The sequence below is a fragment of the Pongo abelii genome, chromosome 3 (assembly GCF_028885655.2).
Source record: "Pongo abelii isolate AG06213 chromosome 3, NHGRI_mPonAbe1-v2.0_pri, whole genome shotgun sequence".
NCBI lineage: Eukaryota > Metazoa > Chordata > Mammalia > Primates > Hominidae > Pongo > Pongo abelii.
Genome location: NC_071988.2, coordinates 180,811,225 through 180,828,019, shown reverse-complemented (window position 1 = coordinate 180,828,019; position 16,795 = coordinate 180,811,225). Strand labels below are relative to the sequence as shown.

Below are 16,795 nucleotides of genomic sequence, written 5' to 3'. Positions count from 1 at the left end.
TCTTTCCAAAGTACACAGCCTGGACAGGAGGAAATAAAGAGTAACTTTACAGTGGAGAAACTGACAAACACTACCTTAGCCAGGTAATCAAGGCCAATATTAACAGTCATAAATAATGTTGGTGGTATATACCCTTATAGGATGTGACGAAAATGGCACTTTACTTCTATGATCTTCCTTCCCCAAACCCACAACCTCAGTGTAATCATGAGAAAAACATTAAATTCTAATAATGGGGCAATCTACAAAATACCTAACCAGTACTCCTCAAGATTACCAAAAACAAAGAAAATCTGAGAAACCACCATAGCTAAGAGAAGCCTGAAGAACATGACAACTAAGTGTAATGTCCCAGAACCAGAAAAGGCTATTAGATGAAAAACTAAGGAAATAAAAAAAAACTGTGGACTTTAGCTAATAGTAATGTATCAGTATTGGTTCATTAATTGTAACAAATATACCATACTAATATAAGATGTTAATAATAGGGTAAACTGAGTGCAGGTTATATGGGAACACTTGTACTACCTTCTCAATTTTTCTGTAAGTCTAAAACTGTTCTAGAAAATAAAACTATTTTTAAAAATTTCCCCATTTATCAACTATTTAGACAGGAAGTTAAAAATTGCAGGCCTAGGCTAGGCATGGTGGCTCACACCTATAATCTCAGCACTTTGGGAGGCCAAGGTGGGTGGATTGCTTGAGCTCAGGAATTCCAGACCAGCCTGAGCAACATGGCTAAACTCCATCTCTACCAAAAATACAAAAATTAGCCAGGTGTGGTGGTATGTACCTGTAGTCCTAGCTACTTGTGAGGCTGAGGTGGGAGGATGGCTTAAGTCTGGGAGGCAGAGGTTACAGTAAGCCAAGACTGTGCCATTGCATGCCAGCCTGGGCAACAGAGGCAGGGAAAAAAAAAAAAAAAGCAGGCCTAAAAGAGAATAAATAATATCTTTATGTCTTTAATTTCTCTACATCTTCTACTGCTAACTTAACTCTCACACTTGGAGCTCCTGCTCTGTTTCAGAACTTGGACCTTCATCCCTACACAATTTTAGATGGGTATAAGGAGATGAAATCTTAGAGAACAAACTACAGTGTGAACATAAAGAGTTCTTACATTAAAAGAGTGTTAAACGCCACCACAGGTGTGAAGCTCACACTAGTCTTGACATGGACTCTGTGACTTCTGAACCGCTCCCAGGTATGATATCTGAAGGTAAACACATCTACCAGGATAGCAGGGAGAGCAAAATGCCACTCAGGGCCATTTGCAGCCCTCTCCACCATCTGTGCTCCCTTCCTCCCAACAGGAGAACCGGAGACTGGAAGTAAAGACTGCCCAGAATAGAAGTCAAACTACCAAGGAAAGCCAGCCTTCTCCAGCTTTCAAAATTCACATTGGTATCAACACCTATCCCCTATTCCCTCCAATCTGGTCAGTCCCTAGTTCCTCTCATGGACTGCAAAAAAGCATTCCGATCTGGCTGAATCTTTACTTTTAATCTGACTTTCTACTTTAATTTGAACTTGGCTTCCCAACTTTCCTGTTTCTCAAAGAGCAAGGAAAAGCAGTTTCAGGAGCAACTTAGAATCTGAATACAAAACAAGTAAGATTTCAACCTGTACAACATGAACCATTTATATGAACTATATTATAAACTGAAAAGTTACCTAGGAAAATCCAAACTTTTCCTAATAATGTTTCTTTGTTATTAGGTCCCTCAAATTCCCTGAATCTTTTCTCCATAACAAAAAGGGGCATAAACAAATAAGGTTACAGCTGTACAGAAATTGTGATGTCGGTGTTCAGAACGGGCCCCAGTAGAATGTTGCTCATCTTTCTTTCTTTCACAGAGAGCTAAAGAGCTCCCACCACACAGAGGCAAACATGTTAAATTCTGTCACCCACTAAGACAGCCATTTTGACTAAGAGTGATCTTGGTTCTAGGGCTGTGCTTCCCACTCTGCGACTTCTGGTGAGGCCCACATCTTTTTGCCAGGAAAGTCAACCATAACAAAGCCCTAGTGCCAGTCCTGTCAGGGGCTGGGTTGCGGGTGGTTACAAAGGCAGGGAGCCGAGCTTTGGGACACTAAGCTCTGTAACACATGCTTATTGTCCTTGAGTAACTGATAGAACTCAGTTATCTGACAGTGTCCCACAAAGACTGGAGGAGTTATCTTCAGCACCATTAAACAGAAACAAAACCAAAACAGTTTACTTAGTGCTTCATAAGTTGCCCTTTACCTTCTCAGACTTTATGTTGTACCAAAGGGGCTGTAAGTGAAAATGATATAGGTCTGATCAATGAGTCTTTTTTTTTTTTTGAGATGCAGTCTCTGTCGTCCAGCCTGGAGTATAGTGGCGCAATTTCGGATCCCTGCAACCTCCGCCTCCCAGATACAAATGATTCTCGTGCCTCAGCCTCCCGAGTAGCTAGGACTACAAGTATGCGCCACCACGCCTGGCTAATTTCTTTTTTTGTGTGTGTGTTTTTAGTAGAGACGAAGTTTCACCATGTTGGTCAGGCTGGTCTCGAACTGACCTCAAGTGATCTGCTCGCTTTGGCCTCCTAAAGTGCTGGGATTACAGGGGTGAGCCACTGTGCTGGGCCTGATCAATGAGAGTTTCTGACCAAAGGTTCCCAGCTCAACTTTACAGAAAAGATTATGAACACCAAAACACATCAATTTTAACGACAAATAAAATGCTATATACTTTACATTATGTGACATATGTAAACCAAACTGGGGACTCAGTAACAAATCACATTTCATTTAGTAACACAAGAGCAGAGTTGCACAGAGTGGGGTAAAAGGCTCTGAGACTACACAGGAGCACAAGGACCTTGGAGTAGTGTCTAAGGGGAGGAGCTGGACAGAGAAATTAGTGAAAGGCCAAGAAGAACATCATGTGAGGCCTGGATCCAGTCTGAGCAATGCCTGGCTGGCCCATTTGTTGAAGGTGTCATGTATCATGGGAGAAACCAGCAGGGTGCTCCTAGTCTCACTGGAAGGTAGGGGCTGCCTGTATGATATGTATTCATCAGGCAGAGCACCACACACCACCTCCAGTCCTTGAATTTCAGTTCACTCATTCATCACCCTTCTCTTATAATACAAAACCTCAGATTTGAACCACAAGTCAAAACTCAAAAGAGGTCACATACAAAAGGTGAAACCAAGAGATCCTAAAAGCAGTAACAGAAAGGTTTAGGCCTTGAGGCAAGGAGAGAAGGGTACCTGATAAAATCTAGATCAGTATGTCTCTAGAACAGAAGAAACGGTGACCAGGTCAGCTGGCTGGTCCTCCCACTGTCACAGGACAGATTTACTTCCACAAACCCTTCTCTTCCTCTGAGTCTATACTCAACAGTCAAGCAAGCACATTACTAGTACAATGGGCTCAAGGAAGCTTCACTCTGGAAAGAAATTTCTTAACAAACATTAGTCTCATATTAATTTGAGTGTTAGAAAAAACTAGTTTATGTTGCATAATCACTCATGGATACTGTACATTAAAGTTTCAGATCTTTAGATATGTCGTCAGACTATCTTAGGAAGGAAAAAAACAAAGAACAGGATGAGGGTTATCTAGCTGTCTTCTACTTTCCCAACTTCTATACCACTGTAGATAGTTCACTCTGTTAGTTAAACCAATAAACGGAGTACCAGTACCTGATCGGGCAATGCCACTGTCCCTGTCTTCATTCTGTCCTCTGCTTGGCATATCAACTGGTGTGCTGTGTGCTAAGATAAAGGAACAAGAAAACCATGTTATTGGGCTCTTCAGAGATAAAGTTTTTAAAATGACTGCAGTAATTTTTAAATTTCAAAGTAGGCTACTGCTACTGATGATTGGCATAAGCTTATAATAGAGATTAACTAGAAGGCAAAATTAAATATATAAAAAGATGATGAGAAAAAAAGAGAACCAAGTAACCATCTCATAAAAATCTGCCTGTATTCAATTGTAAGCACACAAACTTTTCTGAGTGATGTTCAACTCTTAAAAAAAAAACTCTGAATAATAAATGATTCATGCAGTTGATGCAATGAATAAACATTCTCAGGTAGATTTTTTTTAGCCATTTTCCTCATTAGCAGTAGTATTTAAATAGCAATGTATTTTCAAAATGCTTTATAATCAGTTTTGGTAGTAACTGTAGGCGACTTAGGGAAGAGAAATACTTGAAAACCATTTCATAAATTCAAAAAATGTTTCTCTGTTTATAACCCACTCTCTTGGCAGATAGAAAACATTTATACTCATTTTCAAATATTTCTTCCTCCATTTCTTTCCATATACACCCAAACACAGTATTATTGTAGAGTTACTTAGAAAAACTCATATTCTGGCATGAATTGTGGAAAACACTCTGAAGTATTATAGACTTCTAGGAATGCTTCAGATTGACCTAAGCTGTACACTTATTGCGCTAGAAGGTAGATGTGATGCTGCTGTAGTGAAGTTTTAAATGGACAAGCAGCCCAGTGCTCTGCCTGATTATTATATTTGACAGCTATTTTTTGAAGCATGTTTATTTTCACAATTTTAAGGAGAGTATTTAAACGCATTTTCCTCACTCTAAGTAGGTAGGAGCGTGTCAATTTCATTAGGGTGTCAGTTAACTATGGTGCTTAGCATATTTCAGGCTACAAGGAACAGAAAGGAAAATACCATTTGCTATACTCACAACTTTAAATGTTAGTAATGGAGGTTCCCCACATGTTAATCATGCTAAGACAAGTTAAATCTCAGAGACACCAAGATGACTATACCTGTAAATAACCTAGAAATTGTATTTACACTACTTAAATGAGAGAGGGAGAGAGAGAGAGAGAGAGAGAGAGAAGTCTTCCATGCTCTTATTAGAGTGACTTTTAATGAAACTCCGTGCAGGTAAGGATGCAGTTGAATAAATGGATAAAAGACACCAAGGCAAAGGGCAACAGTTCATAGTAGCAGAAGAGGCCCAGAAAAATCAGAAAAAACAATCCTCTTCGAAATACTAAGGGCTCATTTCAGATCAAAATCAGCTTACACTAGAGTATTAGCGAAGACATTTACAAGAGAGGTTCATTGGCGGAATTTTCAAAACACCATGGATTTGGCCGCATTTGAAACCAATATCTGTGATCACAAGAGCCCCTTGGATTTCTAGAGAGGCAAAAGTAGGATTTTTCCTAAGAACCTGCACAGGATTTATTAATATGTGTGGGTCACACTGTACTCAGCATTCCACACAAACCTGCAAAGAAAGAAGCACTCCGGGTGAGCCGGAGAGGTCCTCCTTCAGCTACCCCCTGCAGCAGTTTGCTGCTGCATGCTTGCAGCAGACCTAGAAATGGAAACACACAGAAGAGGGCAAACAAAGCACACACACACAAAAAATAAACACAGATTAAAGATAACGCAAAAAAAAAAACCCCACAACAAACTCAAATAAAGCAAAACACACACCCACAATAGTGTATTCAGAAAGAAAGAATTTGTTTGTGTGTCTGATTTTACCTAGGTTACTTCCAGTACGACAAGGACCCAAACTATTCTGATTTGCGTTCAGTTTTCCCAAATTAGGATCTTGGTTGATGTACTCAAAGCTGTCTTGCAAGCTATATCCGGAGATGGGGGGGGAAAAGGAGAAAGAGGACAAAAACGTCAAGAAGCTACCAAAGCTGTTTTCTAATAGACTTCCAAATATAGACAACGACTGATCAGTCACTCAATACTTTCTTTATAAACAAAGTTTCACATCTACCAAAGGGAATTAAATTTGCAACTTCAGGTGAATTTTTGGAAGAAAACAAAAGCTATTTTGGAGGTAGCTCAACCCGTGTAACTAAACAACTGTACTTCTAACAATTTCATATTATATAATGAGACACCAAACTCTAAATTTTGCTTCAGTGACTGACAACCGAGATACTGTTATTCATTTCTACATTTTGCTTTAGCAACTGACAGCCAACTTGTTGACATTCATTTCAAGTATTTTACATAAACTCTCAAAATGAAATTCACTTTTACTCTTGGTTAACATCAATGAGCAATTCAGCAACTTTTTTCAGGAATAAAATGCAACAGAAATTATAATTCTTATAGGAGTTTCATTTCACAACTTCTAAAAAGAATTACTCATAAAAATGTGAGGGAAGCAGATTTTAACAATTTATTGTATTTATTAACAATTAAACTAAAGACTTTTGCTGTGTGTAGAACTGACAAAAACAATGACAAAAAGACTTTGAGAATAATACACCATAATGAAGCCAAAATAATTTTTACTTAAATCTGCATGTAAGGGAATTAATGCAATAAATGTTCAGGTAATCCCAAGGGTCTGTTAAAAACAAATCTCATAAGAAATAAATAACAATTCTCATATTGGCTTAAGTCATGACATTCCAATGTTAAATGTTCAAACTGTTTTGTTGAAGAGTAAGCCAAGACTCACTTAATGGTATTCAAATACATAGAGAAATATTTTTAATTTCCCAGGATAAGAAAAAACAGCTTTCACTTGACCCCTAAGAATGTCCTTTAATTTATAACAAGCCCTTCTTTCAAATTTATCAAAGTACAACTGGTATTTTGTTGTTTTATTTAAAAAATGAAGTATATGAAATATTTCTGCTTGAAAGTTCAAAATACATGAATGAATATGCCAAAATGAGTTTAAGTTCTCAGATATTTCAGAATAATGTAGCCCCTTCCCTTTTGTTCTTTATTTTTGATTTCCCAGGAAATTAAAAATCGGTGACTGGGTAACAGATGGAGACTCAAAACATATAAAGACAGCCATTTGTCTTTAGGGCCACCTAATAAAGTCAAAGGTCTTTTCCCACTCACTGTTTATAGGACAGTAGCCACTTTTAAAACCCCTTTGTTAATTTGGACTCATTCTGCTTGTCATTTCAAAATGCCTTATGGCCCTTAAAGAATTAGTCTATCTAGAAATACATACTTTAAAAAATGGGGGTGGGGAATGCAAAATCCTACACTTACTTGTTTGTACTTCCACAGAAGCTGCCCATTCTAGCAGAGAAGACTTTACTAATCATCAGTTGTGGAGGAGAACTGGGTAGGGGGGGAAGGAGAAGGGAAACATAAATTTATGAGTTAAGGAGTCAATACCACCATTCCACTTCTCAAAACTAGCAGAAAAGGAAGTCCAGACTCACCGTATGTAGTGTATCTTTAAGGTAGAGCCTTTGTAACTCATGGCAACTGAGCCAAACATCATTTCCCCTAACATGTTGACATCGGAAGCTGGTCTTGTGTACTACATGCAAGAAAACAAAATCAAAGTTAGTACATGGAACATGACATGCAATGCAACAGAAAATAATGTTTATTAATCTCATTAGTGTCATCGGTGTTTAAAACTATTTCTCAAAGCTTCAAGTGGTCATCTTACAATCTTAACTTATAATGGCAATTGCCTATTTTCCCCCCAAAGTATTACTAATGTTTGTGATTTCTTCTCTGTACACAACATCATCACATAGGATCCAAGTGTTTTATCAGAGTTCATTTTTATTTGTGTTATGAGAAACAAAGATTACTATTATCTCCATTTATAAACTCTAAATACAAAGATTAAATTATGAAAATAACCGTAACTCTTCTCTTGGTACTAAGAAAACATCCTGAAAAAAATATGGTTCAGTATTATTCAGCCAAATAATTAACAGTGTGGAATAAAAAATGCCCATTGCTGCAGATAATGCCCAAAAGATAACAGATGGTCTGATAACTCTGAAGTTTCACAAAAGTATTTCAAAAACACTTGACCCCTCTAGCTTCTGACCAGTCTCTCTCATGCCTTTTACCATCCAAAGAGTGGACTGCCTGCCTCCTCTTCCTCTACTGTCACTGGCTTGTTAATCTACCACAGCCTGACTTTACCTCTTAGCTCAAACTAGTCCAACTGCTCCAATGATGACCTCCTCCCTCTTGGTCAAATCCAATGGACCGTTTCCACTTTGCTTTATTAAACTTCTCTCAATATATTTGATGCTGTTCATGACTTTCCATTTTGAATCTCTTCTTTCTCAGATCATCCCTTACTGTGGTTTTGCCTGGAGGTCAACCCTACTAACTGCCTGCCTTTTCAACCATTCTTTTGATTTTGATTATTATTTACATAGAATACCTCCTACATTTTTGTCTCTAGACCAAGAGCTCTCCTGGAGCTCTAGAATCGTATACCCCAATACATTCATTCACCTAGTGACATCTGAATGAGTGTCTTGGGATGCAGAATTCTGAGCACCCGTGCTAAGTGCTGGTGACACACTGATGAACAGGACAGGTATGAATGCCAAGCAAACCGGTGTGCCACCAAAGCAACCATGGCTCTGCACCCCGACCTACCAACTAGATTCTCTGTCAGTGTGCTTTCCACCCAAGGAAAAACATGGGAATCACCCTTAACATACTCTTCCGAATCTTTTTTTAAAACTCCAAATACATACACACACATAGACACACAAGCATACATACGCTGACGCACAAATACTTATACATGGTTGCAGAGGCGGAAAGAGAAAGATAAATCTATCAGCCCTGCTCAGCTAGGTTCCTCTCTCTCGTTATAGCTCATACCAACTTCTTCCCACTATATGCAGACAGAAACCAACTGGTTTTCACATTCTTTATTACTAACTTCCACCCACCTCCTTCATTTATAATCTGCTTTTGGGGTACAAGGGCCACATGCCAACTGTGATTCTCAACCTGCTGAAAATTCTACTCCATACTTTTTAAACTGCAGACTGCTGTGAGACCCAGGAGCACGGTGTCTCAAAAAGGGCAAATGCATGGCACAAATCCTAACTATGAAATTAACAAAGTCCTCTGGACCCATTTGCTGGTAATTTCCCTAGTGTTGTTTTTCCAGCAAAATAGTAGAAAAGATTCTACATGGGTTTAAGAAAAAGTTCAACATGTCCTCCATCAATTAATATCCTTTTGTCATTCAATATTTATAAAACACTTCTTCCTTTTTATCTTGTTAGCCAATATTTCTCAATAACCTTAACCCCTATCCTTACACACACACACACCCCCCACACACAGTGTAAAGAATGCCATCAGCCTTTTATCCTTCATACTCAGATTAGATCTTGCCATTTCTTTCTGTTCCCATACAAGGCTTTCTTCCTTTTACTGGCATGTTCTATTTTCTTAGGATGCTCATATACATTCCCAGAATCCTTAGGAATTCTTATAACAAAACTGGAAAGTACATGTTTATTATTCTGGATCAGAGAGCAAAGGAAACAAAGCAAGGTAATTTACCTGACTGGCAATATTTCTTCCTCATCCAGTTCACAGAAGCCTGTATTACCTCTACTTGATTACAGTTTTTATTGGAGATAAAAGCCAAAGAGCAAAAACAACACTGATGTGAAACATTTAAGAGTACTCTGTTGAATACTTGTCCTCATATTCCTGGAGTAGAGCCCTCGAGCAGGCATTATTTCCCGAGGAGAAATTACAATAAATAACTTTAACCGCAGGGGCTATTCCCACAGAAGGGATGGTTGTACCTGGTACTTCGGAAGCTGTTCCTTAGCATGGTGTGAAGATCCCCCAGAAGAAATGTGGGAAGAGATGCTGCTGCTGCTACTGCTGCTGACACTGCTGCTTCCCTGGCAGCACTTGGCTGATATTTTAATAGGAACATCCTCTGTTTTCTAGGTTAAGAGAGACAGGCAAGGTAAAAGATTACTAAGTATATCAGGTTCGTCAACAGTTCTTCATTGGGAATTCCTTTTTAAAAGCATTCTGGTGCCTAGGTTGCATCAAAAAACAGAAGCTTTTTTTTTTCCCCCAGTAATGACAAAAACATGATTTGGGAAGGCAGAATGCTGAAGAAGGGTTCTAGACAAAAGGAGGTAGGTTATGTATTAAGACTTTATCCTCTTTTAATAATTTAACTATTATTTACACTTCAATTCATATAATTGACCTCTGTTTTGGTTATTAGAGTTTTGATTATTAGCTTTTTAGTATTGTGTAGAGTCATAATCCATTAAATTGATGAGGAGAAAGATGAGCCTTCAAATCTAAATTTTTAGTAAGCAAATGGAACTAATAAAACAAAACTATTAATTTGGGCAGACTGGCTTGTAGGGTGGGTTGTTTGTTTGTTTGTGAGATGGAGTCTCACCCTGTTGCCAGGCTGGAGTGCAGTGGCATGATCTCGGCTCACTGCAACCCCTGCCTCCTGGGTTCAAGCAATTCTCCTGCCTCAGCCTCCAAGTAGCTGGGACTACAGGTGCCCACCATCACGCCCAGCTAATTTTTTTGTATTTTTAGTAGAGATGGGGTTTCACCATGTTGACCAGGATGGTCTTGATCTCTTGACCTCATGATCCACCCGCCTCAGCCTCCCAAAGTGCTGGGATTACAGGCGTGAGCCACCGCGCCCGGCCCGCTTGTGTTTTTAATGACACAGCTCCTCTACTACTCCTTTAAAGGTAACAGGAAGGAAAATCATGAGGTTGAATTTGTAAGGGATGAAACCAAAACCCTGAAACAGGAGCTACTGTGAATTACATAGCATATGATGGAAATATGGTCTTCAAAGGTTAAAGACAACAGACGATGCTCTACTATACATTCCCTAGAGTTCGCCGCTAATTTTTATCACAGTGACAAAGGTATAAGGATACACCTTTATTAATATTTACCTCCCCCCAAACATATTACTCCCTACAGAAGCTTCCTGCACCCTCTATGATAAGTTGTTTCTATTCTGAGTCTTTGCCTTTTTTTTTCCTTGTGCAGCTTTTGCTTGGAAAAAAACATGAATGCAATTGCAGCTTATCTAATCTCCAATGTGACAGTCACACTGGTGGTCTAATGCAAATGCCTGCAGTCATGTGCTTGATACAAACTCATGACGTTTTGTGCTTGCCAAGGGAGGCTGGGGCGGTGGGGACTGAAAATGGGAAAAGAACGTAAGGAAAACACAAAATGTGCTGGACCACAACTGCCACTCCAGCAATGATGGCATTCAAAGTGGCACTTGATTATTCCTGAGCATCCAGCACTCCCTCAACACGCTAAAGATAAAGCTGTTACTTAATCTCACTTAAGCCAGAAACACAGCCCCTCAGAGGGACTAAGTGACACGAGGTGCCACCTGCCTCAGACTGCTAGACCCTTTGGCTGGAGTACAACACTGAACAGTCTATAATTGGAGACACCACCTGGTATAGTGAATAGAGCACCGACTGGATTCTTTTGTAGCCTTGGGCAAGCTACAAACCTCCTGAACCTAAGATGCCTTTTTGGTTAGATGAATGCTTCTAAGAAAGCCTATGTTTCCAGATTCCAGCATTATCAGTGCTCTAGTACACTGAAGATTCCAGTTCCTTTTGAAAACTTGTGTTTCTTTTCCCCTCCACCTGCCACCACTATGAGCAGCCCTAGTGATAGCTGCTCAAGTAGACCATCCATGTGAGGCCTTCAGAGAAATGGGAAATAATTCAAGAAACTAAGAGGTAAACCATCTCCTGTCCACCAAAGGGTCAAGTGCTGGCTCACCTAAATTTCTGTTACAAATCTAACCAGGAAAGCCTACAGTGAATCACCTGAGAGATTTCTTGGTTCCCCCTCCCTCCCTCCACCTACCTAACAAGCCCAACAACTACTGTAATGATTAGCCACCTGGCAGAACTCCACTTTAAAATACTGTGGAATCCACCCAGCTAAACTGTGTTTAACCAAACACTTCCTTCCTGCAGAAATGATCCTTATCAAAAGCAGGAAAACAACCCCTTGGCCCTGACGAGACAAAGACTGCGTTATAAACTGTTCGTTTACTTAGCTGCACATTCTACAAACTGCCAGTATTTGGTCAGTATGGGTAGCAACTTATTGAACATAAAAAGAATGAATACAAGTGGATTTATTTAATTTGTAGGCATCTGAACAAATATTGAAAAGAGAATGAAAGGTCTAAAGTGAATTTACAAGTACCCTGGTATCATATCCAAAAAGACCCAGAAAGAATCAGACTCTTCTCACCTTAAACATGTTACTTTACCATTCCCATTCTGGTTCCAAGGGATCAAGAGCTGCTCTATCCTCACTCTACCCATCGTTTGTCGCCCACCCTACACAACCACCACCACCACCACTACCACCCAACTCTCCACAAAAAAAAAGGGAAATAAATAAAAGCTCCCCTGGTCAGAAGGGTTTGAGAAACAATCGTTTTTGAAAATAACAATGCAGGTTTGCATATGGAAGCCCTGTAAGTAAGCAAAACTGTTTAATTTTGTTTAATCCAGTGCTACTTATTATTATCCATGAGAAACACTGGACAGAATGATCTTCACGCTAACACTTTATCACTTTATGAATTTTAGAGTTCTGCTTTCCCATTACATTTGAGGCACTCACTTGGCATCAAAATCTTACTGGATTGCAACTCACCAGCAAATCTACCTCTAGTACTATTAATAGTACACTACTTAGCTCCTGCCATGATTAATTACTAACAGTTTCATTTGTGTTTAGCAGTGAGCATACTCATACCTGTTGGGGGTAGGGCTTTGATTAAAGGATTCAATGCTTGCTTATGTTTCTTCTGAACCATTAATGGCACTGTATAATATAACTCAAAGAGAAGATTATAGATGAATAAATGATTGATCAGAGGGGTGGTTAAAAGCACAAAAGAAAAGGAGAAAGCAAATCAGCATTTCATACCTGAGCTGTCATCTCCTCAATCTTTTGAACAGCTTTAGAGTCAAACAAGACTTGTCTGCCTCTCCTGTCACAGTCCTGGTAAACTATCAGACGAATCTCATTCAGGTCAAACTCCGAACATGACCAACTGTGGATTAAAAAGGGAGAAAGAAGTTATGTTATCTGCAGCACATGAGATGATCACAGACAGATAAGCTTCCCAGTCACCATGCCTGCATGCACATCAAAAGGCCACAAGCATGCAGGGCTAGTGATCCCCTCAGAACTGGGGCACAAGTGAGCCTGGGACAGATAGCCTTGCATGTGGATTCCAACGGGCCATATGAAAATTGCCAGTTTTCATGATAAGGGCTGAGAAGACTGCTTTAAATAATAAATCACTGGAGAGAAAGCTTCTCCTTCCAAAGCCAATTTGGACACAGATGGCAGTCAGAAATCACAAGGACATGCAGAGAGGGCTAAATTTGGATGCCTGGGTTCTGGGGACAGCATATCCGAGTTAAAGGAGTGTTAAGGCTTCTGTGTTATTGGACAGGGAACCATTTGGAGCAAGTCGGTAGAGCCTTCTCTTCTTTCCCTCACCCACACTCAGGTCAAATTGAGAGGAATTACATACCCTAAAATTTATTATTTTCCCCTATTATGGCTAGCTCTAATCCAGGAGTTTCAGAAACCAAGTGCATCACTGTAGAGCACTGGAATTGCTAGCAATTACAGTCAGCAAGAAAGGAAGCATGTTTCTAAGCAAACCAAAAGCAACTGGGATAAAACTGCTCTGAGGAAAACATAGGTTCATTCTTAATAAATGACACAGTGAGGGAACTATAGAAAAGGTAATCATTTAAAAGTGCACTGCTTTGGACATACTCAGTTTTTAACCCATCAGTCCAGTCAACACATATTTGAGTGTCTGTGATGTTCCAGGTACTGTGGTTGCTGCTAGAGACTCAGCAGTTGATTACCCAGACAGACCTGGTCCCCGCCCTTACGGAGTTCATGATTCACTGGGGAATATTAGGCAAATAATCACAGACGAATGTATCACTACAAACTGTGACAAGTTCAAAAAGGAGCAGTAAACAGTTTCAGATTTCCAGATTGAAGGGGTAGGGGAGAGGGACAGACAAGTCCCTAAGGACTTGAAGTGACATGTAAACACAGACCTGCAGAAGTAAAACAAATGAAGCGCACCATAGGAACAGAGAAGGACGTGGTAAGGTGTAAGACTGCTGCGCTGGAGAAGGAAGAAGAAAAAAGGCCAGAGTGTGAGTGCCGTGAGGTGGAAAGGACGGCAGGCAGGGGCCAGGATCATGCTCTCCCTCCATGAGAAGCCAAGGAAAACAGACACTTGATAAGATCAGGTCTGCACTTTTTGAAAGTTCAATCTGGCTGTTAAGGAAAATGGGGGTGGAAGAGATGAAGACTGGAAGCAGGAAGGCCAAACAGAATTCATAATAAGAGTTCCGGCCCTTCATAATGAAGGCTAGAGCTCCAGCAGCAGAGGTGGGGGAAAGGGGACAGACACTGGTGGCATGCTCAGTGGACAGAGTTGAGCTGGTTTCCCAATGGACTGGAGAGGTGCCCGAGGTGAAAGGGGGCCTTGCTTAGAGAAGCTGAGGGGGAGCTCTGACAGGACAGAGGAGGATAGATGGACACACAGACAGCCTAACAAAAGCAAACTGTAAAACTAGGAGATGACATAAATGAAATCAGACACATCTGGATTCAAACCCAAATGCCTCTGGCCTCCTAGTTCTTCATCAGTACAATGAGAATATTAAGGCTGCTCTCACAAAGCTGTCCTACAAAGCGTTAAGTGCCTCACACAAAGAGTGACACACAGTAAGTGCTCCAAAATGGCAATAATTACCTCAGAGGATTGTTAATGTTAGGATTTTTAAAGAAAATTAATACAGTATCTGGTACTCAATCACAAATTGTGCATTTTTGGTCTTTTCCTTTTTCAGGCAGTTAATACTGAACATGTTCTTTTTGGGTAGCAGATTTGTTTTCTTAAATCCCTACAGCAAAACATATAAAGTTCTGGTTGTACCTTCTTTCAACAAGCTGTGCCCTAAGTCATCATGCCCAGCATCCTTTCCTCCTAATCTTGATAACAATATGCCAAGTTTATTTTCAAACCATCTTCCCTCTACTCTCAGTCCAGAGGGAGTCCATGTTTCAGGTCTGGCTAATGAGACATGGCCACATGACCCAAGCTGGCTGTGTGAGCCAGCCCCAAAACTCAGTTGTTCAGCTTGTAAATGGTAACCCTGGAGTTGGTGGTGGCTATTTTTGCCATCATGAAGTAAGGGCCTGTCTGAAAATGAAGTCAGCACAAGTCAGCGTGGAGGAAAGTAGAGGTGAGCAACAGAATGAAACAGATTCCTGGCAGTACCCGAAGCCAGCTGTTCCTGAGTAAGCACTATTCCTGGAATTAGTTCACTGTCACTTACAACCAACACAGTCTGATGACTATGACCCAGACCACTAAATTTTAAAATTACACAAGGCCGAGGCAGGCGGAACACTTGAGGTCAGGAGTTCAAGACCAACCTGGCCAACCATGGCCAACATGGTGAAACCCCGTCTCTACTAAAAATACAAAAATTAGCCAGGAGCACTAGTGGGCACCCATAATCCTAGCTACTCAGGAGGCTGAGGCAGGAGAATCGCTTGAACCTGGGAGACAGAGGTTGCAGTGAGCCAAGATCGCACCACTGCACTCCAGCCTGGGTGACAGAGGGAGATTCCGTCTCTAAATAAATAAATAAATAAAATGAGGTCATTAAAAAGGCTCTGAAGCTATATATTATTATAACATAGTACATATGTTGATTTTGTTAAAAGTAAAAAAAATCAGATTTAATTGCCTTGCATTTTCTTTTAAATCAATTTTGCCCTAATAATTACACTTTGCCAAGACAGCATTATAATTTATAACCAAGTTGTTCAATCCTTATTTTTGAAGAATAACACGTATTCAAATATCAAACTGAAAACAGCTACTTTAGAAGAGATAAAATTTAATAATGATCATAACACCTTATTAAATGTTTCATGTTATTTTTCAATGAAAAAAAGATGGAAACAAAAATCATGGACAATTGTTCTGATCCAGGAGTCTAAAAATAATTTTTTTAATTTAAAACTTTTTAAAAAGACACAGAGGGGAAAAGTATGTATTTCAGATTGTCTCATTTTTTGATCCAAATGCTTTAAAAGTATTTTATAAGATACGAGTGATGGACACAGTGGCTCATACCTGTAATCCCAGCTACTTAGGTTGCTGAAGCAAAAAGGATCTCTTGAGCCCAGGAATTCCAAACAAGACTGGATGACACAGCAAGACCTAGACTGTTTAAAATTTTTTAAAAATTAGCTGGTTGTGACTGTATACACCTGTAGTCCCAGCTACTTAGGAAGCTGAGGCGGGAGGATCACTTGAGCCCAGGAGTTCAAGGCTGCAGTAAGCCATGATCATACCACTGCACTCTGACTCCGGTCTTAGTGACAGAGTGAGATCCCATCTCTTAAACAAACAAACAAAACAAAACGGTCAGGCACAATGGCTCACGTCTGTAATCCCAGCATTTTGGGAGGCCGAGGCCAGCTGATCGCTTGAGCCCAGGCGTTTGAGGCCAGCCTGGGCAACAGGGTGAAACCCCATCTTTACTAAAAATACAAAGTTAGCGGGGCACAGTGGTGCACACCTGTAGTCCCAGCTACTGGAGTGCAGAGGCTGAGGTGGTAGAATCACCTGAGCTCGGGAAGTCGAGGCTGCTGTGAGCTGAGATCGCATCATTGCATCGCAGCCTGGGCAACACAGTGAGACTCTATCTCAAAAAAAAAAAAGAAAAGAGGAAAACTCTATTCTTCTTACATATGAATACTGTCTTTGGTTTAATACATAAATATAATTTTGACATTGACATTTCTTTTTTTTGGAGACAGCATTTTGCTCTGTTGCCCAGGCTGGAGTGCAGTGGCGCCATCTCAGCTCACCACAGCCTCAACCTCCTGCTCAAGCAATTCTCCCACCTCAGCCCCCCAAGTAGCATG

At 40.2% G+C, this 16,795-nt stretch overlaps 1 protein-coding gene across 7 annotated transcripts in view; it reads right to left on the bottom strand.

Annotated features, from left to right (window-relative positions):
* Positions 1-16,795, bottom strand: part of FNIP2 (folliculin interacting protein 2) — a 137,838-nt gene that overhangs the window by 68,010 nt on the left and 53,033 nt on the right. For 3 of the 7 annotated variants that reach the window (XM_002815254.6, XM_063723702.1, XM_054554651.2), the window contains 7 exons: positions 12,734-12,860; positions 9,559-9,705; positions 7,186-7,286; positions 7,010-7,081; positions 5,516-5,616; positions 5,253-5,342; positions 3,679-3,750 (listed from right to left, as the gene is read on the bottom strand). In XM_002815254.6, the coding sequence (XP_002815300.2) occupies positions 3,679-3,750; positions 5,253-5,342; positions 5,516-5,616; positions 7,010-7,081; positions 7,186-7,286; positions 9,559-9,705; positions 12,734-12,860 (710 nt within the window). Of the gene's footprint in view, positions 1-3,678; positions 3,751-5,252; positions 5,343-5,515; positions 5,617-7,009; positions 7,082-7,185; positions 7,287-9,558; positions 9,706-12,733; positions 12,861-15,998; positions 16,091-16,795 lie in introns of all 7 variants that reach the window. The other 4 variants (XM_009240411.4, XM_054554652.2, XM_054554648.2 and 1 more) reach the window with 3 other exon arrangements.